Here is a 23,302-nt window from a genome sequence, read left to right on the forward strand (position 1 = left end):
CTTAAATTTCAGTTAAGACCCAATTTTTAGTGGGGACCTATCCTGACAAAGTCGACACAAACCCATGGAAACAAAAACACTCATGTTTTTGTATTGGTTTCCAGGCAACACGCTGGCTAGTCAAGTGATCCTGTGATGGTCTAATCTTTGCAGCAGTACTGGAACCCAGGATGTGAGAATTGGGCAGGTAACTCATTTTGTAAAAGGTGTGATACCTGGTCATGTCTCTGGCACCTTTACTATTCAGATGCTGTGATGGGCAGGCCACAGGCTTAGTGACTGGAAGTGGACAGGTGCAGAGTCAGTGAGCAAAACACTTCCTACTCAACTCAATGGATGTTTATTGGAAATCAGACACAAGCACTTGGCGTCTGTTGGAACGGAAAAGTCCTGCGCCTGGTAATGGACATGCCCCTTCCCTTCCCTGGGTGCTCTAACTGTACTGATGTTCAGATCCCCAATACTAATTGTTGTGTCATAGGCAATTATGGATCATGCCTGTGTGCCAAGACATAGACCTGCCTCACGGATTGTGGTCTTGTCGGACCAGAAGCGGTGCCCAAAGCTTTATCCTTATAGTGGTGAAAGGCAACCAGGAGTTAAGTAACAAAACTCAGAAGTGGCAGCATACTGTGCAGGGTATCAGCAGGGTGAACAGATCCTCTTAAATATGTGTCACTGGAGTGAGGCCTACAGACTCACTCATTCAACATTTTACTGCTGTGTGTTTAATCCATCCCTTGGCTTACATTGGGTGGTTGTGAAGTGCTGCTTGGGGCATTAGTGGTGTATCTACACTAGGTGTATGTGTGCCAGTGAGTGGTACGGTACAGTGATGTGCAGTGTATGTGTGCTTGTGAATGGCGCAATACATTACATACTATGGGCTTCATTTTACAAGCTAGGCCTGCATGGTGAAACATGAGGAGGTAGAGCAACCCCCCCAGAGAGGTTTGTGTATTGCTGCATTCCTAAAAGCTGGGTGGGACACACTGGAGAAGGGAGAGTCAGGCTTCCCCCATACACTTCAAAGGGGTGCTCTTAGAGAGGTCAGAGGGAAGGAGCCTGGGCGCATCTCCACAAAGGGATGGGGCCGATATAGGAATCACGAAGAGTAGGGCTGAGGCCCTGTGCTAACCTTTTGATACACCTCACTGTGGCTGACATTCAAGTGTGAACTCTAGTCACTCCCATGGCCTTTATTGTGGCTCTATCAGCTTTGGAGTACCTCCTGCTGCCACAGGCTGCTTTCAAGAGCAAGAGAGGGCAGCGGAGTGGGTACTTAAAAGAATCAGACGCCCAACATACACTTCAAAGTCTCAGACTCCAAGTCAGAGTTGGTGTCTGGAAATTGACTACAAAAAGGGGTGCTTGAGACCACCAACATTGTCAACTGTCAAGCAGCCAGTTAGGCTGTGCAAGGAGGAGAAATTCTGCAAGTGTTCTGCCTGTGACCAGGACGGGGGGCAAAGGCCTGCTAGTCTGCCAGCTGGGTGAGGGGACATCACCCAGGGATTCACAGAGCACCTGCATGGAGATCACAGAGCTCCAGTGCCTATCTGCTTGCCAATACCAGGGTGCCCTGTGAGAAAGAGGAGAGTATTGGAGGGAGCAAGGTCAAGTGGGGGAAGCCTTTCAAGTGGCTTACCAGAGCGAGGTGTAAGTAACGGCTGCTGCACCAATCGGGTCTTTGACCATGTGCAGGACGAAGTCAGCGACCCTCATATGCCAGGGGAGGGCCGCCGTGAAGTGGATATCGATGCAGCGATCGGGCCGAAGCCCATTACAGGGAGGCTTTCGGTAACCCTACAGGTCAGGTGGGGCAGTCACAAATTGTACTACGTTCAACGCTGTGCTGATCAGGCTTGAGCCCATGTACAGTGAGGATTCAGTGATCCTTGGTGCCAGGCGGAGCCGCCATGGATGGATTGCCATGTGGGGTGGGCCATAGCACTAGAGCGGTGAAGAGCCAGCGACCCCGTATGGCAGAAGGGGCTGCCGCGGAGGCAAGTGCTATATCGATCAGGCCAGTGCCCTTGTATAGCAGAGGTATGATGACCTCCATATGCCAGAGGGGGTCATGGGAACTAGCGCAGTGTTTCGTTTTCCCTTACATTTACCCTCCAGGCTAGATATTAACATAGCGGTATAAAAGGGGGTGGTGAGTGTTTGATTGGTTCTGATGCTCCGTCCATCACCACCCCCTTTTGTACCGCTAGATATCAACATACACTACATTGTTTTAGGCACATCTTTTTCCTTCCAGTCCCAGGAAAGGAATCTTCTTCAGTGTTGGACTCCTAAAAGTTAGCTCAGCTAAAAAGGGGAGGCCATAAGGCACATTTGCTTCAGGAAATCTTACAGGTGCAATAGATTCATTGCAAGAGTCCACACCGGTTACTAAAAGTTATTCATAGGATGCAAGACTGTGTTAGAGGTGACCAATTCAATTGTTCAGCACTTACAATACAGTTTAAGGCACTCACAGGCACTCTTTTTGGAGTTGCCCCTCATCACCAAAAATCACCTTCCCAGCATTTGGCCATTGGATATATTTTCCTTCCTATTTGCTTCAAAATAACACCCTTCCCCCCTCCCCAAAATCCACAGTTGGTTACAGTCAAATTAACAATAAAAGTTCCACATCAAATAATAGTTCATACGTCAGAACTGAAGGAGATAATTTAATTGTCTTATTCAAACTCTATAAAACGTTGATTTAGAAACAGGTTGCATGTGTCTATTAGGTCTTTACCAAGAGTACTTGTCAGTGGAGGTTACTGATTTCCTTAGCCCATTATTTTTTGGCAACACTTGACACTTATTGTTTTTATTGGCTAATGGTGCCCATCAACACTCCTTGGGTGTAGCATAAGGCGGATAATTTCAGAATAAAGTTGGGCAAAATAGCTCTGAAGTTCTTATCTTTTGGTAACAATATCCTTGGACTAAGGACTTGTATAGGTTGGCAGCAAATACTGGAGTCCCAGTACTCAGAGGAAATGTTACAAAACCTAAATTTGTATATTTTGCAAACTGAGAAATTGATTAGAAAGCAGTAGGTGTCTCCAGTCATGATTTATGGTCTTGAAGACTGTGCAGAAAAGGCCATTATGAGAATTGTTAAAATGGTAACACTACCATATAGCACCGGTAATGCTGGAACATGTGTGTGGTAAAGTTCAACATATGACTGTGTTCCCCTGTAAACCCCCGCCGATCGAGGCTCGAGAGCACTCAGTTCTCAACTAGGCACAGGCTGAAAGTGTGATACAGAATTGTGAGGACAGGCTGGGATTGAGGAAGAACCCCCACTGCAACACTAGTTTATCTGATGTGCAATCCAATCTCTCGCACAACACGGGTGGCACTGCAAATATATTCATGTGAAGGACAATGGGGGTATTCTTGGAAACTGAGTAGGTGGAAAACGTACCATCGCGTGATTTGCAAAATTCGGCTTACACAGTAGCAAGCATACAGCTGAGAATTGAGTAGTAGAAATGCAGATTTAGAGCGGAACATATAAATCCTGATCCACAGCTTTGGTAATCATGGCACGTGATAGATCACCTGGGGGGGGGGGGGGAGAACACGGAGTTAAAAGCGAGAGAAGGCTGTGAATTATGAAAAGCAGTTTATACCGAAAATAAAAGACATGCGGGGGCAGATTACCGATGAACTGCGTGATGATACGGCAGAAACTCGATAAGAAGCAACACTGATTAATGTATTTAATATGTTAATGAGCACGTGTCACGGTAAGCGTGGATTAGAGTTCAAGTGTTTCATAGAAGTAGCGATAAGTTTTAAGTGAAAAGCGTGGGGTTACTAATGAACTTCAGAGTACTTACACCATTGTTGGAATAGAGATTAAATAAAAGGTTCCAGGGTACCAAACAGCATTTGGAGGTTTAGATCGAACATATGCGTTATGTGGGGTTAACAAGGTCAGATTGTGATGAGTTTTAAATAATGATTGTACACCGGCGGTATAGCATAGAACAGCATCTTAAGGTTTAAGCTGAATTTAAAAAAAATTAAAAAAAGATATTCATGGTATGTTATCTGTTTATTACTTCTTGTGTTTTATTAAATTGATGGTTACCTATATATTTTTTCTACATACCCCCGATGAAGGGTTGCCCGAAATGCATTGGGTTTTTAAATAAATCGTGACACGGAAACATTTTGATACTCCTGTGTTTATCTGCAAAACGTCAACGAACGAACAAGCGAATGAGTAAAATGAATTGAATGAAAAACTATGGATGAAAATAGAAGAAAATAGAGTAAAAGTGGATTAACCGAAGAGTTGAAGATGTATTTGATTGATTGGATTCATGAAAATAACTGCGGTGCTGCTTGAATGGAGTCAGAATTGGTTCCTTCGTGTATACTGCCGATATATTGTCAGTGGCCCCGGACACATAGACAAAGGTTGTAGATAACCGCTGTTACTAGGTTGGTTCAACATGGTGCTCCTCACATACCACAATTTCCCAGGTTATTGGAGGTATGCACTTCATACAGTATTTGGAGGTGATGGAAGAGGGGAGGAGTGACAAAGAACTGCCTAGTCGTGTGGTATGTTCAGTGGTTTCCTTTTGGTTTTACTGTTCGAGGTTTTATTCTAACGTGTAGATCTGTACTTGATGACAGCTATTATTCACCCCGAGTACCGCCTCCTTTATTTCTATTTATTCATTTTTCATTACAGGTGTTGCCATACAGACATTTTAATACTCATGCAACTATGCACCTTTTGGTTGTATGTCCTACTTTGAAGCTAAGGCTTCACATTTCTTCTATTTGCTCAGGCGTGTTGATGTTGGCCCACTGTTGTAACCTGATTGCATTATCGACATGGCATGATTATTACTGTATCTTGATTATTTCATACTCGGTCTTCCTCAGTATACCATACTATTCAACCTTTTTATTGCCTTTGTGTCGTACTACCAAATGGACTTTTCAATAAACCGATGCAAACAAAAAATGCCTGTGTTCCACTGTATCTCCTTTGTAGGGATATGTGACATATATAGAGTTTCAATGGATTCAGCAGTTGCATATAGGTCTAAATACAGGGTTGGTAGCAATTTTGAAAAAAATAAAGCATGAATAGTGGTATGTGGCTCTTGTAAGGCAAGGCATAGGTTCCCTGACCCCGGTAAATATTCGCCGATTGGTTCCTCTGATCTTTGGTCACCAAACCATCTTAATATATTTATAGATATTGCGTTTGATCCAAAAAAAGATCACACAATAGCTCTAGATGTAGACACTCTAGAGGTGCAATCCACCGGAAGAGAGCCTACGTGTCAATCAAGAACTACTTAAGGGTGGGACGAATGGCCGCACAAGACCCTTTTGGAATGGGTAATGTAACTTGCTAGTTTAGTGTTCACTAGAAATGTATTGGAATATGAAAGGACAATGGGCCTAATGTATCAAATGGTTTTACCCATTCTACGTCTATGGGAAAATGTGTTAGTACATTTGAGCCAATCAATATACCTTCAAGAACACAGTACACATGGACAGTACTTTCACTCCAAGCATACCATCAAACTGACCGTGGGACAGTATCCCAAGAGTCTAATAAAGAGATCCAGCAATAGGGCCTGAACAACCACAGATAGGCTTTACATGAGGACAAAATGAAAGATGACAACAAAACTGTTGATTTGGGATAGCACAATCAGGACTGTCTAAAACGATGTCAAAAAAATCATTAGAAAATGCTGGTTTCTTCTAACCTGTAAAAAACAGAAAGAACAGCTTGAAGGAGCTAGACCAAAAGTGAATTCTGGCAATGACCACAGAACATTATGAGACCTCCCTAAAAATAACTGGGCATTTTTCCTGCAGACATGTGCCGCGGGCTAAATCAACACCCAAACCAAAAATTTGGATCTGGGTATAAAAACACCTTGAGTAGAAAGACGACTCACCAATTGCAATTCGGCTAAAGTTGTTTACATGACTGAACACCCTTGTAAAGTAAAATACTTTGGGATGACCACCAGCAAAGTGAAGGTAAGAATCAGTGAACAGTGGAGTACCATCAGATGCCTCAGTAACTCAACTCGAATGACAGCCCATTTCTAGCAAAAGATCAGACAGTGAATGATTTACGATTGACTGTGATAAAAAGAGTAACAACCAGCATTAAAATAACGAAAATATTGCTAGAGCGTGTAGATTAAAAACCCAAGAGTCAATGCAAAATGACATCTCGTGGAACAAATTGAATGCAAAGAAATAATTTCATATCTAAACTGCATGATAATAAATATACAGGACTAATTAAGGTGGTCAAATCGATCCTGCCATGTATATAGATAGGGTAGCACTTACTCTCTTCTTACATTGAGTACAATAGGACTTTGAAGACCATCAGACTTGGATTCGAGGTTTCATTTCTTTTTGTTCTTCCTTAATAACTTGAGAACTACGATGCACACTACATCGATTACAGCCACACTAGGACTACAACTCCCATGAGGCTTAACTCACACATGGGGACTGAAGGGGCTACGTTATGAAGCAGCAATGCTGTTTCCACATGGTCATGTACAGCAGGGCGGGATGCAACAAAAACAACACTTATCACATGATGATACGATCATGAGCAGCTGGGTGGCAAATTAATGTCGTTTATACGCACCGTTTTACATCACCGGATAAGAGGAGACCGGCATGCTTGATAGGTGGCGAACTAGGACATGGCACCCTTGATGACGTGAGTTTGACCTTACCTCCTGTTACAAAGCTCTAACTTTACCACTACTGGTTTTCATAGCCCGTATGTACGCCTTTTTTCCCTCCTATTACTACAATATACTAAGAAACCTTTGTTAGAAAAGGATTAACATTACAACTGAAACCTAGCTGTGTGTGACTACAGGGGCATGTCCCTCCTCCTATGTAGCACAATTTAGATTTTTCACAGCCTGGTGGGCAGAAAATCTGGATTTTATTAAGGACACGGAGGCCAAGATTATGCAAATCGTCTTTACTGCGCAGCTCACAGCAGTAATAATGAAGAGATCTAGAACTTCATAAACATTCCAACATAGTATATAGTCCATGTGCACGTAGTCATCTCCCTTCTTTGTGCAGCGAACAAGATAACTTTCGAATCCTTTTTCAAACAACTTTCCTAGAGAAGATAGCTTTACCAAAGACATGATCAAATGTTCAGTCATGGACAACGTTTCCGCTGTGAGATACGTGAACAAGATGGGGGGTCCTCACTCCAAAGGTCTTTCGGACCTGGCCAAGAATTTCTGGGCCTATTGTCTCAACAAAGGCATCTCTGTGACTGCGGAACACATCCATGGCCTGAACAACGGGGTAGCAGACTGGTTCTCCAGGAATTTCAAAGATTTGCGCAATTGGAAACTGGACAGACAGGTTTTCCTGTCCATTCAATCCTTATGGGGACCATTTGGAATAAATCTGTTTGCAGACAGACTCAACACTCAACTACCAAATTTCTTCAGCTGGAGGCCGGACCCTCAGGCCTTGGCAGTAGATGCCTTCCTTCAGAACTGGCTTGGCATGAACCCTTATGGCCTTCCCTCCTTTTGCCTTGCTCCCACGTCGTCTTCTTCAAGCTCGGAGAAACATGGATTCAGTGGTAGTAATAACTCCCCTTTGGAGATCCCAGGCTTGGTTTCCAATTATGATGGAAATGAGCGTAGACTTTCCAACCCTCATCCCTACCTTCGGAATCGTAATCACAGGCCCTCACGGGGAACGGCACCCCCTTGTGACTCAGGGCCTCCTATCATTGATGGCTTGGAGGATTTCAGGAGACAATGGCGCCTCCCAGGACTTTCGGAAAATGCTTTCAGACTCATATCAGAATCTTGGGCTCCTGGGACAAGGAAAGCTTATAGACTGGCTTGGCGTAAATGGGTTTGTTGGTGCGTTCGACGGAATCACGCTAATCCCAAATGAGGTAAGAAGTTAGGTCAATTTGTTTACCATTAATTCACTTTTATTCACAGTATGCTGAGCTGTTTCGCTGCGACATACACCAAAGATTATACCCAACACTTGGCTAGATAGACGCACTCCAAAAATAGGTAATCATGATGAAAAAAACGTTCAATGAAGATTGTCACATTTGTCAATATGTTGTATGTTCCACATCCTGCACCTATGAATGAATGTCTGCACCTGATGGAACATGGCAGTGCAATCGCTTTTGCATGTTTTCTAGTGTGCTGTGCCACTTGTCCTGAGGTCACATACAATATGTATAACAAATGCTGTTAGAAAAATTAGGCATGAATGCACGGATTCTTTCCATTATAGGAACATAGATAAAATTATAAAATCAACGGGGCAAGTAAGCATGCATATGTCTTGAGCTGTACTTCCATGCTGAAAGGGAATAGCACAACAGATGTTATTTAACTGATGACACAATTTGAATTCTGGGGCACTCATGACTGTCCTGACAAATATCTCTGACCCGTAGAAGCCTTGACAACCAGCACTGGCATAGATAATAGGTCTCGCCTTTGGGACATTAGGGACCTTAGAAGTGTTTAGAAATGCAGAACATTATCCTGTGTGCTGTGATTAGCTCAGGAAGATCAAAGGTGCAGTTCAAAGGATAGTTAAACTTTCCTGTAGAGCCACGGTCAGCGCAGGGTGAACTACGGGTCACATTTCACATAACGCTGTTCTGCAAATTCTACCAGGATTTGAGGAAACAGTGGCTTATTCCAATTTTAAAAATGTGGGGTCTCCGCAGGTGCCGCCCTGAATTTCTTGCCTTTCAATATCTAGATGCTGAACCTTTTGCCAAATCTATAGCCACATTTTTTAAACTAATTGTTAGGCACAGACAGAACCTTGACTAAAAACGGGTTGTTCTTTCCTCTTTAAAAGTTTTTGGGAAATGTGCGAACGCCTTCAGTGTCTGTCTCTTGTCTTAAAATTGCAGTACTCATCATTTTTTTTTTTTTTTTATGTTTTTAACTGTTGTTTTTAAGCCTACCGCCACTTTGTTGGGACTGCACTAAGAACTTTCATATACTCTACCTCGAACTTCTGTTGGCAGAGCTTATACTTTAAGAAAATTTCTTCGCCTGGGGGTAGGTGGAGACATGTATTGTGCTTAAATGAATTTGTTAGCTGTATGACATTTTTAGGATGGTTACATGTCTCTGAAATGCTTAGATTTTTTAACTGTAAATACGCTGTGCTTTTATGGCTGTTTCTTCTTACAACCGAATAAAGCTTGTTTTTAATTTGAATTATAAAGTATGTTTAAAAAAGATAATATTTCTGTTTCATTTGGAATAATGTTCTCACAGGGCAAAGCAACAGGTGGTTTTTAGGATACAGCACAATTATAATTTGCACATAAGAACGGCTCAATATGGGATTCTAACAACACTATGTTATTTTTAAGACTGCACACATTCATGGTAGAGCAATTAACAAGTTTTAATTTTGCCAATTGAGGTTATTCAGTCTCTCTCTGAAGGGATGAAGGATGAATCAGGAATCAAACGCGTCACTTGCCAGCTAAGCACTCCGACCAATAACCCACTAAACTAAGGTCAGCTTTTTGAGAACTGTGCATGACTGCAATCTCAAACAAGCAAATGTTGAAAAGTTATAATGCGCAAACTAGAAACTGGCCTTAAAGCAACAATCCCGCAGGAGCGCCTGTCAACGTAAAAACTAGCACATTACCCTGCCATAGTAGGAATTTCAGAGAATTGACGAAAAGAGCCGTCATCTTGAAATAACTGCAAAGACTGGTGCAATGTGCTCTGTACTGAAATCTGATTAAACTGCATGTTGCTTCTGCTACCTCAAACCACTCCATTTAAATATCTCAGTAGTCAGCTTATAAACATTGACAACTACACCAAAAACGTGTTTGTTCTAATAGTATTGGGCTTATCCAATAGGTTTAAAATGCACAACTGATCAGTATGTTTTATGTTTTGATGTATTGGCTTCTGAGGATAACTCTGCCCACTAATTGTTTGAAGTATTAGCTCCGCCTCCACTGTGTGATTCCACCCCCCCCCCTTGAAGTTCCGGTTTAGTTATAGCCGTTTGCAGCGACTTAAATGTATACTTTATTTTCTTCCCCTAGGGCTCACCTCTGCAGGGCCTTGCGGGGGTGGCTCGGGTTTGTGTTGCGGTCGGGCAGGGGGTGGTTGTGGCTCCTTATTTCCGTGTCCCCCGCCGTCATCTTCTTGGATGGCGATCGCCGGCCCAGGCAGTGTAGGAAGTAGCAAGAGGAGGAAGAGCAGGACCGATGTGGTAAGACTGTGCATTTTTGAGGCCAGTTGCGAGACTGGTCCACGGGAGTTCTCAATTGTTAGCCGGGAAAAAATATGATTTGGCTGGTCTTCGATGGCTATTACTCAGTACCCATGCTCTCTTCCTGCAGATGTGCGCGGAGGCAGCAGGCCCAAGCACCGAGCAGCCCCCTCGACCGGTGTCAACACATAAGCAAGCAACTTCCCATCGGCGCGCAGCGCAACTTCCAGCCTTGGGAGCCGCGCCCCTACACAGCCCGGAAGTACCTATTGGCCTGCACCAGATCAGCTAGCCTATAAAATTGCCGTGAAGAGCTGACTGAACGATGACGTCAACAACCTGTTTCAAGCTTGGTGTCAGCGCGGCAGCGCTTAGTAAACTTACGGTGGCCTGTTCAGCATTGATAAGACAAGGGTGTCTCATAGAAATAGAACAGGGCAACTGTAGTTATAATTTTGAGGTGCTTAGATGAGATAAAGATATGCGCGCTGTTAGCGCCATGCTGCGAGACGAAACAACAGTATCCCCCTTCACTTCTGTGCAGTTCAGGGGCCATCATGTGTTTGTTTCTTCTTTATTGCAGTTTTATGTAGCGCGAACTCGGCCCGAAGGTATTGGAGCGCTTTACATAGCACCGTATTTACATTACACATTCAGGCACGGGGAGATTAAATGATTTGCCTAGAATCACATGATGTGGACGCGACCTCGAGGCTCGAACCCTGGTTTCCTGCACCAGAGGCGGCACGTAGCCGACGGACCACATCCACAGCACCAGTGTGGTAGTAGAATGTATGCAACATTATTTATTCTATTGCCATGTTTCATACAGATGGACACATTTTTTTGTTGTAGGCACAGGGAAATTAAGCGAGTTCTTCTGTTTGGCTGTCACTACCAGGTTTAGAGGAAGAGATAACCTGAGTACCTTGCGCTTTAAGTTCTTTCTTAACAATGGAAAATACCGAATTTTAACGATCTTTGTCATTTTTAGGCCTGCAGTAGCAAGAACTTTTGATTTTACTACAATTATAGTAATAGCCAAAGTTATTAGATAACCAAACAAGCATCGCCTTTGGGACCTTATAAGTGTCTAGCCATGCAGCACATACCTACATGTGGTGGCAAATACCAGAGTGACACACTTCCGTTGGCCAACACTGAGGAATGTATAATTGGGGAAAAGAGGCGCCAAGAGTGTCTGGTACACGGTGTATTACGATAACTTTTGTTGCAAGATGATGATGATGATGATGATGCAAGAGGCTGGGCAGGAGAAAAACCCTATAAAAACAAGTTTCCATTAATATCTATAGCTCGTTTACATAAAAAAGAATAAACACATCATGTACCTTGCCTTTCCTTAGGATCATCATAGCCTCAGGCAGTTGTTGCTAGACATCCATTATGAATTTAAAAAAAAAGCTTAATTGTATTTATATAGCACTTACTACCACTGATGAGGCGTCAAAGTGATTTTCAGCGAGTGGCACGCTACTCCGGAACCCAAAAAGGATTAGTGATGAATTAGTATAGGAAAGTATGATGTAATTGGAGCGATGGACATGTTAGTTGGATTCAAAAGGATAATGGAGGTTGGTCAAATGTTCTCACCAAGGCCACACCACTGTGGTCCTCCCAAAAACTGAGACTCTTGTGTCACCAACCCGGGTTTGACAAGTGGGATCTCATCGGGATTTCCACTATCGGGAACCTGATCCAAAAGGGCACACTCTCTAAGTTTGGGGAATTGAGAGAGAAATATGACATTGCCCACGGAGAGATATTCCGATACCTACAAATTTGACATGCCCTCACCACAGCTCTTCCTGACATGACTGACATACCAGAGTCGTCCCCCTTGGAGGACAGGCTACTTGACAGACCGTTGCTCACCAAAGCCATATCATTAACTTACAAAAAACTATGTAACAACTTACCCAACACGTTCCACAAACTTCGAGAGAAGTGGCAGATGGATCTTGGGCCCATTGACGACGAAGACTGGCAAGGGGCATTAATGTCCCCAAGGGAGGCCACCATCACATTTAGTTTTCGACTAAACCAACTTAAAATCTTGCAAAGATCCTATTTGACCGGGGTAACCCTAGCGAAGATTGGCTTAAGGGCAGGCGCGCTTTGCCTCCGAGGCTGCCAGCAGGATGCAACCGTTTACCATATGATTTGGGACTGCCAAGTGGTGCGACCGCTATAGAAGGAGGCCACGAGTCACATTCCGGATGCCCTGGGAAAGGAGCTCACTCTTACTCCGCAATTGGGCCTTGTCAACATGTGGGAACAGACAGACCTAACAGAAGTAGAGCAACAACTGACCACACTGGCCTATGCTTTAGTCAAGCATGAGATTGCGAGGAGATGGGGGGTGGTGGACCAGCTTTCATGCCAACTGTGGGCAAGAGAGTTTGATAAATGCATGATAGCAGAAAAGGAGGTATTTAAAACGAGAAGGTGTCCAAAGAAGTGGGACAAGAAATGGGGCAAGTGGAACGCCTACCGAGGTAACTTATGTGTTTCCCCATCAGTGGAAATGGAACTGCAGCGCACTGGAGAGCGACACATGGATGTATCATGACTGCAACTGATCGGCCTTCCCTAAGAGCTTTAAAATACTGTATATTGTACCAAATTGTTGATTGGAAAATTAATGTGATTTCTTTTAATGTGAAAATTAATAAATATATTTATTTAAAAAAAAAAAAGGATAATGTAGGTATAGAAGAGGGAAGAGTCTAGAAAGTGTAGATGAGGTGAAACAAAATGGTACTGGTAGAACCCAACGTGCCAGAGAGAAGATGGGAGTCCTGACCAGAAGTAGACGAAGGTGTAGATGCAAGCCACACATACAGATAATCCCCCCACAGTGCTTTCTGCTTATTTGTTTAAAAAGATAAAACATTGAAATCGGACCCACCAATTTACCCAAACCCTAATCTTCACATCTGGAAAACAAATAACAGCCACAATGAGTATTTTGCCCTTATCAGCTTACATCTAGCCAATCCCTCTAAGTGCTAAACCAGACTCAGGTTTACTCTGTCAAGAGCAAAAGCAGAATGTACTCTGTACAATCTATCCAGAATGTCACCCCAATTTTAAGAGAAACCCAAGTCCCAATCCTCTATGGTTTTATAAAACCCTTTCTTTAAGCCAAATGACACCATACTCTGTTGCTACACTCTTTGACAAACTTAATAAAATAAGCTCTCTGACTGCCTAAGCAGGTAACCTAGCTCAAGGGTTAATGCGCCTACTGTAGAAACCAGTGAGGTACCTGCAAGTCACAAATTTGATTTATGGTGGGACTGATTCAGCCTCAGTGATGGAATAGAGGGAGACACATCCGAGCTCCTACAGTTATTGCCGACCCAAATCTGGGATGTAGGCCAGCCCCAGAGAGGACTACTGCATAGCTGCCAAGGTTTCAGATTGCATATGTGTGACATTTTCATAGTTTCAGTTTACTTATCGGTGACATTCAACAATCAAATGTGTGACACTTTTTCACCAGCAAAATCAAGCAATGAAGTCCATGGAAACACATACATATTCGAAATTACACCCATTTGAGCAATGAGAAACTGTAATATTTTGAAACTGCTGCAAAGTGCCCAAGTAAGCTCATTGTACTGTAAAGCAATTGTGTAACCATGATATTAAACAATGAGCACACTTTTTGGAGGCAGTACTTTATTAACATTCTTTTCAGAAATGCAAAGACATTTAGTTAAGTACAAAAACATTTATTAGGTGTAAGAGATTGTCACTTCCATTATAAAATAAGCAATGTACTATCAAAGTCCACATGTGCATGCAGTCAAGACCGAGGACAGCACCTTCCCTACTGGACAAAACTATCGATGTCAAACAGCACAGTGACAGACATCACTGACTCACTCTTTCAGAGCTGGCATTAGCGCAGGCGGTGGCCGGTGCAGCAATCTTTTTTAGCCCCCGTGACCTACTTTTTCATGGATTCCTTTACTTCTAGTCTACAACAGTGCTCCCCATCTCCCTATAGCCCCTTTCTCACAGCATTTAATTTGTTTTATAGTGCTGCCTATACTAATGCAGGGTGTAAGAGCACTTTACATCACATATACGTTATACAGACACAATTTATTATTCATGTTCAATTTATTTCAGGAAATGGTTTATAAAACAATGAGGATTACTAGGTGTAGGAATCCCATGTCATCCATACTAGCAGTTAGTATATTTTAAGAGCGTTTGGTCTGGAGAAACACAAACTCGGGATTTAAAAACGTACCACAGTGGTTGGGGTTGGTTTACTAATAAGAATGCATTTCTAGGGGCGTGGCTTGCTGCCAGGCAAGATGGCCGCAGCCTGAAGGAGCTCCGAGGGTGAGGCTGTCTCCCCTGAAATCCGTTCACTAATCCGCGACAAATATTGTACCCAAAGAACATCTACACAGAGCCAAGAAGGAGCGGCGCCAACTGGTCTGACCCCGGAGTCTCCCTGTGGCCCAGAACGCCGTGAGGACCGGGCCGTCTGCTAAAGGACTGCATCGGCGGCCGAGACCAGGGACTAAATTTTGCGGAGCGGCCCGGGCGCTGTGCGGGAGGCCCGGGGCCGCCCAGGAGGAGCACCGGAGGTCACGAGATACGGCGGTGGGCGCCCGACGGACAAAGCGACATCCACACCCCGGCCACGGCACCACCGAAGTGAAGCAGGCGGCTGGCGGCGGGACCTGCAAGGCGCCGGTGAGGAGCGGCGAGGGGCTAATCCGCAATTGCTGCACTGGCCCGGTCTGGGGCCTCTAATGGTTGTGCCGCGAACTGCGAGAGGCGCCCCTGGTGAGGCGCCTGCAGAGCATACTCCAGGAGTGAACCGGCTACCCGCCCCGCCTTTGTGCCATATGTGACGGGGGGATCGGGCGGGTCACGGCTGGCGGCGTCGCCGGATGGCGGAGCATTGTACCTCTGGCGCCAGAACCCAGAGGTGCGCCACGGAAGCTGCACTACACGACTGGGAAGGTTCGAGCGGGCAAGAGGTGGGGAGAGCGAATCTGTGGAGCTGTGGATGACCCTAGTGCGAGCCTGGAGATGTGACTCCTGCTAGGAACAGGTGACAACCATCGGGGTCTGGGACGGTTGCCCCCCCCCCCCCCCCCACCTGAAAGAACGCTGATCCGAGAGCTGGGCGGTGGATGGAGACTTCTACCCAGTGCTCCCTGATCCACCATCTGCCCCAAGGAGAGCATTTATCTGCCCGAAGATGAGTGGTAAAGGGAACCGCACGCACCAGCAGGGAAAGCTAGATAAATTTGCTTACAATAAAGACTCTCCCACACTGCCGGAACAAACTGGGCGCACAGATAAGGTCTCGGAGGAAGCTGGAGCACCTAAAGTGACACTGGAAGATATCATGGCCGCCCTTAATAACGTGCAAACAACAGTGGGGTCTATTTCCACAGATGTGACCTTCCTCAGAGCAGACTTCCAGAAAATGTCCGCTAGAGTTACGAAAGTGGAACAAGCGACGGCCACCTTGACGAAGGACACTAACTTCCTACTCCAAAAAATTACGCAACTGGAGGCAGAAAACAAGCGCATAGCGACGAAGCTGGATGACCAGGAAGGGCGTTCCAGTCACAATAACGTGAGAATTACGGGAATTCCCGAGAGTGAAGGGGGCCCCGCCATGGACCTCTACGTAGAGGAACTGATAAAAACCAGACTGTAGCCTAGGGGACTTTCAACTTTCTTCTCTGTGGAACGCGCACACAGGGTTCCTGGGGGCAGGCCTAAGGTTGGGGTACCCCCCCGGCCGGTCCTGGCTCACATCTTCAATTCCCGCGTCAGGGATGCCATTCTTCAAACAGCCCGAGTGGCGCCGCCCCTGCGTGTGCAGAATTCAGTGGTGTCCTTTTTCCCAGACTATACGGCGGCGGTATTGGCGCGTCGGAGGAGTTTCCTAGAGGTCAAGAAGAAATTAAGAGCCCGAGATCTACCTTACTCCATGCTTTTTCCGGCGCGACTACGGGTTGTGGTGGATGGGAAGATATGGTTCTTCGAGACGCCAGAGGAGGCTCCCGAATGGCTCGAGGGGTGGCAACAGGTGAAAAGCTCCGGGCGCTCGGACAGGCGGAGGCGGCATCCTGGAGTGGCGGAGGACCTCGTAGACCATGACCGAAGGGTGGAGGAGGCAGAACAGTCACGGGGGGCAGCTGGATAGTGCGACAATACGTGTCTATCCTGTACTAAAGGTGCACAGTATGTTTGGATGCCCGTTGGGGCTAGCGGTGGCTGCTCTGCTACGCTAAAACGTATGAACATCTGGACTTTGGGACAGGGGATGTAAACGGTCTTCCTCGGACTTCCCGCTCCTTTGCACACAAGTAATGTTTTGGGGTTTGGGTTCTGAGCACTCTGCTGAGTTAGGGTGGCGGGCAGTTTTGAGTCCGTATGGCAGGGAGGCAGGGAGGGGGTTGGGGGGTGGGGCTGTTTGAATGTTCTTCTCAAAAGTTCATGTTAATGATGGAAATAGTATCTAGAAACGCAGTACAAGCAAACTATAGAACACACCACTTGCGCCGGTGAATCCGCAACGCCAATTACATTGTACACCAGCCATTGCAATGACTGACACAGCACAAGGGGCGTCCACTGTGGGCCCTTTAACTCCAATACAGCCTCTCTCCCTGCTCACTTGGAACATGCGTGGCCTGGGAGACAAAATGAAATGGGGTCTGGTCCTGCACGGTCTCAAGAGGTGTGCCCCAGCGGTGGTCTTACTGCAAGAGACCCACCTTACAGGTACCACTAGCAAGACGATAGATAGATGGGGGTACAAGATGGTGGCGCACTCTGAATTTTCTTCAGGGTCCAGGGGGTGGCTATAATGGTGCGGAGACAGTCCCCTTTAATAATACATAAAGTTAAAACTGATGGATCAGGGCGGTTTGCAGCGATAGTTACTCAATGGGAAGGGCGGCCTCTAAATATAGGGTCCGTTTACATTCCTCCTGCACTACACGCCACGACGCTCCCGGCGCTTAGTGGGTTTTTGCTTGACCTACCGGAGGGGGAGCTGATCCTTGGCGGAGATTTCAACGCCGCTATAGGCGAAACGGTTGATAGATACCCTGCGCGAGCGGGTGGCACGGGAGTGTCCCGCCTTGGGAGCTTTGTTGAAGCACTTGGGCTAGCGGATCTGTGGAGGCGACATCACCCAACAACGCAACAGTTCACATATCACTCTGGGGTGCACAATAGCTTAACAAGGATAGATTACTTCCTGGGGTCGGCAGGTAGTCTTAAGAATATAGACAGCATAGAAATCAGACCCAGGGGCATATCTGATAATTCTCTGATACTCCTACAGTACACAAACTACCACCTAACAAGACGCCGCATCTACCCAATATACCCCGGCTATCTCCAAGTCCCCGCAGTCCGAAAGACAATCACGAAAGCGACAAGCTTTTACTTTCAGGAAAATGCTTCCTCTGTTAACTCCCCGACTGTCCTATGGGAGGCATATAAAACAGTCCTTAGAGGACAGGCCATCGCCTCAATAGCAGCGCATAAGCGCGAAAAACAATTAGAACTGCACTCGTTAGAACAGGAGCTGCACACGGCAGAGGCTCAGCAGGCCCAGGACCCATCTCCTGAGACTTCTCACAACCTACGAGTCGTGCAGGTACGGTATAGGGAGCACCTCAGGGTGCGCACCAAACAGCAGTTGGAAGCCACAAGGCACAAGATATATGACATCGGTGATAAAACTGGGAGATTGTTGGCATGGCTAGAAAGAAGGGATAGAGGTGCAAGATGGATAGCGCGGCTTAGCTCAGGGGAGGGACAGGTAACAACTGAACCACGCGCGATAGTGCATATCCTTGTGCGACACTTTCAAGCAGTCTACTCCTCAGCCTCCTCCATGACAGTGGAAGAAGCGCTGACATATGTGAAACATCTTAATATGCCCAAACTTACCCCTGAGGCGGTGAGCACACTTGAGGCAGATCTCACGGTAGAAGAGATACAGACGGCAATCGGAACACTACAATCAGGTAAAGCGGTAGTACCGAACGGCATACCGGTCGAACTCTATAAGAGGACGGTCGGGACTATTGCCCCTCACCTGCTCAACATGTTCACTGACAGTCTCCAGGTGGGCGAACTCCCGCCGGATCAACGCACGGCCACCATAGTGGCTATACAGAAGCCGGGCAAACCCGCTGATAGATGTACCTCCTACCGTCCCATATCACTGCTCAATACAGAGGCTAAGATCCTCGCGATACTACTGACGACTAGGCTAACACCATACTTGCCGGAAATCGTGCACCCGGATCAGTCTGGTTTTATGCCGGGCAGAAACACGGCCCTTAATTTGAGGCGCTTGCACGGCGTACTGGCTCGGGCAGAGTGTCTACAGGAACCGGCGGTGCTGCTTTCATTGGATGCGCAAATGGCGTTCGACAGGGTCGAATGGCCCTTCTTATTTGCAGTGCTACTGCATTTGGGCTTTGGGCCAAAATTCTGTGCCTGGGTCCGGCTCCTTTATACCAAACCAATGGCTCAAATTACTGCTAATGGACATATGTCCGAAGATTTCCCCCTGACGCGTGGCACGCGCCAGGTTTGCCCCCTGTCGCCGCTGCTCTTTGCCCTGGCGCTGGAGCCTCTAGCGGCGTGGATACGTTGGGAACCAATGATACGGGGACTCAAATGGTCAGATAGCTGGGAAGATCGTGTCTCCCTTTATGCAGATGATGTTTTGTTGTACCTGTCCTCCCCGAGGCGCTCCATACTGACCCTGCTCAATATTTGTAAGATTTTCAGAAGAGTGTCGGGATACACCATAAATTGGTCCAAATCAGTAATGTATGTGCTGCGCGGCCCCCCACCACGACTTCCCGCGGACTGCCCACTCCGGATAGCGGAGGGGTTATTTAAATATCTGGGTATAAATATCACTGCGGATCCAGTGGACTTCTTCAAACGGAATCTGCAACCTCCAGTGGACCGCCTCAAAAGAGATGTACGTCACTGGGGTGCTCTGCCGCTGACTCTGTTGGGGATAGCAGCGCTATTTAAAATGATGGCCCTACCCCGCTTTGTGTACGTACTGGAAAATACGCCGTATCAGGTACCACCCGCGTACTTCTGCACAATTGCGGCACAGGTAGCTGGCCTTCTATGGGGTAACGGGCCGGCACGCATTGCACAATCCAAACTGGTACGCGGCTGGTATGATGGAGGGATAGCGCTCCCCAATATCCAACTCTACTACTGGGCGGCACAGCTGAAGGTAATCAACATATGGCTCCATGCTCCACAGTCGGACCCCGCGTTTAAGGCGGATAGGGACGTACTGGGCACGAGGGGTGTGCTATCATCCCTGTACGACGGAAGACTGGCCCCAGCGCTCATCGGTCCTCTGAGTCAGACCGTCGCCATTTGGCATGCGGCCCAGGCCAGGCTAGGGTGGCGCGGGGTTCTGACCCAGCTCACGCCTCTGTGGGATATAAAGCGATTAGGGAGACTTAGGAACAGCAAGGGCTTTGACAACTGGGACAACATCGGGATCTCCACAGTGGGTGACATGTGGCATAAGGGTGAGGTAGTCCCATTCGCACGCCTTCAACAGCAGTATGAACTAGCGCCCTCGGAATGGTTCCGCTATACGCAGATTAGGCACGCCTTAATGTCAATACTACCACCCGGCACTGAGGTTCCGGAGGCGTCGCCCTTGGAGGACAGGTTGTTGACAGATTATATGCAAAAGAAGGCCACTAGTTTACATACCGCAAATACTAGTTAACAACCTGCCGGACCCAACGGGAGCCCTGCGAGAGAAATGGTCCCGCGATGGAGGCGAGTTTGACGAGCCGGAATGGTGGGAGGAGGTGGCTTCGCCGTGGGAGGCGGGCATACCCTCGAGACTCAGGGAGACGGCAATATCGCCCCCTGTAACAAAATTGGCCGTTTCAAACAGCTCGGCCGCACCCCCCTCCTCATCCCAGGGGCGCCGGCCGAGCAGTTTGCCAGGGCTGGTTTCAGTTCCAAGTCCGGCTCTGGACTGTCACTGTGTCTGTCTATACTTTCGGTGGCACCCAAAGTTAGTGAGGGCCAACCCATAAAGTTAAGTGAAGTCCTGTCTGACCCGAGCTGAAGAGTGGGCTTGCATCGGCCACTCCAGCCACCTGCAGAGCTGGTGGAACTATGATCTTGTGTTGGGGCACCAGGTGGGCATGGAGACAGGAGACCACGATTCATGGTGGTGGAGACAGAATCTGCATAGCATGGCTTGGTCCAGTACATGTGTGCCAAAGGCTGAGGCCAGTCCTGGCCATAGCAGATTTGTTTTCTGACTCTGTGCCGCCCTTGCAAAAAGATTGTATCAAAAAGAAAGATCAATAAGTCACCTTAAAAACAACTCTGTGATTCCTATGAGGCCGACAGCTGTGAGCGCCAAATGCAGCTAAATAAATTGGCTGGGGCAGGTGGTGGCACACCAAGCACCACAAGCTCTTTTGTTGTTACCAAAAGCAGCCGTTGATATCCTGGGGTCACAGAGGGCATTGTGCTGCAGAGAACTTGGCTGGGCATTGGTCCTGGTGTACACAGCAGCATGCACCTTCAAAATGAGTTCTTGAGATCTGCTACTTGTAGTGAGCATAGCTTGGAGATATTAACTTGTTGACACTCCATGTTAAATCCAATTATATTAGGAAGAACAGCTCAATGACAACATGGGACAACAGCAGTTACAAGGAGCAGCGCACCGCACGCTGTCTTGTCATAGACTGCTCGAGCGGTGCGTCAGACAAGTTGAAAATTCTAACACAGGAACATTATTTAATATGGTATACAAATACAATGACCCAGTAATACAATTAAATACAAATGGTCCACTCCAACACTGCTTAGTCTGTGGCCCTCCAGTGACGGTGACGATTATGTGCCAGACAAATACATTCTAACACGCCGGGCCCGGAGCAGGTTTCCAGGGAAACCAGAGCCACCTCTTCTCTGGGCCCGACTCTCACTGCCTGAGGCAATGCAGAAAAGTTAATATGAATTAGACATGCTAAGATTAAATTACCTCAGGCATTCCTCAGAGGAAATACAAATGCAAGTGTAAGAACAGTACATTATAAGTTTATGTTCGAACTGAGGGTCTCTAGTTGGCTGAGGTAAGTACCTTAGTCCAAATAGAGACCCTTGCTTCTAAGTCAGGGAAAGGAAGGACACCTTCTCAGATAGCCCCTGCTCACCCCCTCGGTAGCTTGGCACGAGCAGCAAGGCTTATCTTCAAGGCAAGCTTTTAAAGTATTTGAAACCACGCTCTCAGCAACCCAATGATGATACCACAAATGGACTCTACACGAGTTTCATAAAAAACACTTGTATGTTTATATAAAAAGATATACGATGAGACCACACAATAATAATCCAACATATGCGTATTTGTAATATTTCACCTGGCCGGTTATTAGGCCAGCCAACCCTTGTTGGTTCTCGCAGTATTAATGAGCAATTCTCTATGATCCAATGCAGTCCTTATGCAATGCTATGCAGTTCGTAATGCAAGAATCAGGCACTTTGTATTGTCAAAATAATGCAGTTCGTTATGCAACAATCAGGCAGTTCGTAATACCAAAATAATGCAACTCATAATGCAACAATCGGGCAGTTCGTTATGCAAAAATAATGCAAGGCGTAATGCTACAATCAGGCAGTTCGTAATGCAAAAATAAGTAATGAATAATGCAACAATCAGGCAGTTTGTAATGCAAAAATAATGCAATGCGTAATGCAACAATCAGGCAGTTCGTAAAGCAAAAATAATGCAATGCGTACTGTAACAATAAGGTACTCTGGCACCGATCACGGTGCTCTGGACGGTCTCTATGCCACTCTTACTGACTCGCGGTCAGCTTCTGCCAAAATATGGCTCCAACACGGGTATGGTGGAAAACAATGTGCAGCTCTACACTCCGGCCCCGGTACTGTCACTCCTCAGCAAGTACGGACCGCGATACGAGCTTGAGCGGAGGCTCACATTGCGAGAATGGGAAAGGCCAAGAGTGTTTCTCTCGGAGCCCATACCCCGCCCCAGGCAGCGACACATGCATGCTCGCTGAGCATTACCTGGGGGGTGCGACCTCACTCTCCTCTCCTCTCCTCTCCTCGCGACTTGTTCCTCCGATGCAACTTCGTTGATTTTGGGAAGTGGAACTCGGCCCCCCAGCCGACAGGAATAGTTCGAGTTCCCTCCTTGGCAAAGGCAGGCTCGGGCCGGCAGCACTGCTCCTCTGGGGATGCCGGTCCTGGCTGATGGCAATGAAGAAGGTCTGAGGCTGCAACAGGGCACACACACACAGCATCGCTGAGACTCACTTGAGCTCCGGGTGTGCACGGTCACAGGGCAATCCTCACGAAGATCTCAGGCTGCACACAGCACATGCACACAGCGTCGCTGAGACTCACTTGGACTCGGGGTCCACACGATCACAGGACAATCCTCAACTTGGACTGCGGGTGTACAAGGTTACAGGGCAATCCTCACGAAGGTTTCAGGCTGCACAAAGCACATGCACACAGCGTCGCTGAGACTCACTTGGATTCCGGGTGCACACGATCACAGGACAATCCTTAACTTGGACTCTGGGTGTGCACGGTCACAGCGCAATCCTCATGAAGGTCTGAGGCTGCACAAAGCACACGCACACAGCGTCGCTGAGACTCACTTGGATTCCGGGTGCACACGATCACAGGACAATCCTCAACTTGGACTCCAGGTGTGCACGGTCACAGGACAATCCTCAAGAAGGTCTCAGGCTGCCCAAAGTACCCACACACAGCGTCGCTGAGACTCACTTGGATTCCGTGTGCACACGATCACAGGACAATCCTTAACTTGAACTCTGGGTGTGCACGGTCACAGGGCAATCCTCACGAAGGTCTCAGGCTGCACAAAGCACACACACACAGCGTC

The 23,302-nt window shown here is 46.9% G+C and overlaps 1 protein-coding gene across 1 annotated transcript in view; it reads right to left on the reverse strand.

Annotated features, from left to right (window-relative positions):
- Positions 1 to 10,561, reverse strand: part of TMEM165 (transmembrane protein 165) — a 279,341-nt gene extending 268,780 nt beyond the window's left edge. Inside the window, exon 1 of the mRNA XM_085642083.1 lies at positions 10,146 to 10,561. Coding sequence (XP_085498209.1) covers positions 10,146 to 10,322 — 177 coding nt within the window. The 5' untranslated portion in view covers positions 10,323 to 10,561. The remainder of the gene's footprint in view (positions 1 to 10,145) is intronic.
- Between the last annotated feature and the right edge of the window lie 12,741 nt (positions 10,562 to 23,302).

This window comes from Triturus cristatus, chromosome 2_2 (assembly GCF_964204655.1).
Source record: "Triturus cristatus chromosome 2_2, aTriCri1.1, whole genome shotgun sequence".
NCBI classification, from domain to species: domain Eukaryota; kingdom Metazoa; phylum Chordata; class Amphibia; order Caudata; family Salamandridae; genus Triturus; species Triturus cristatus.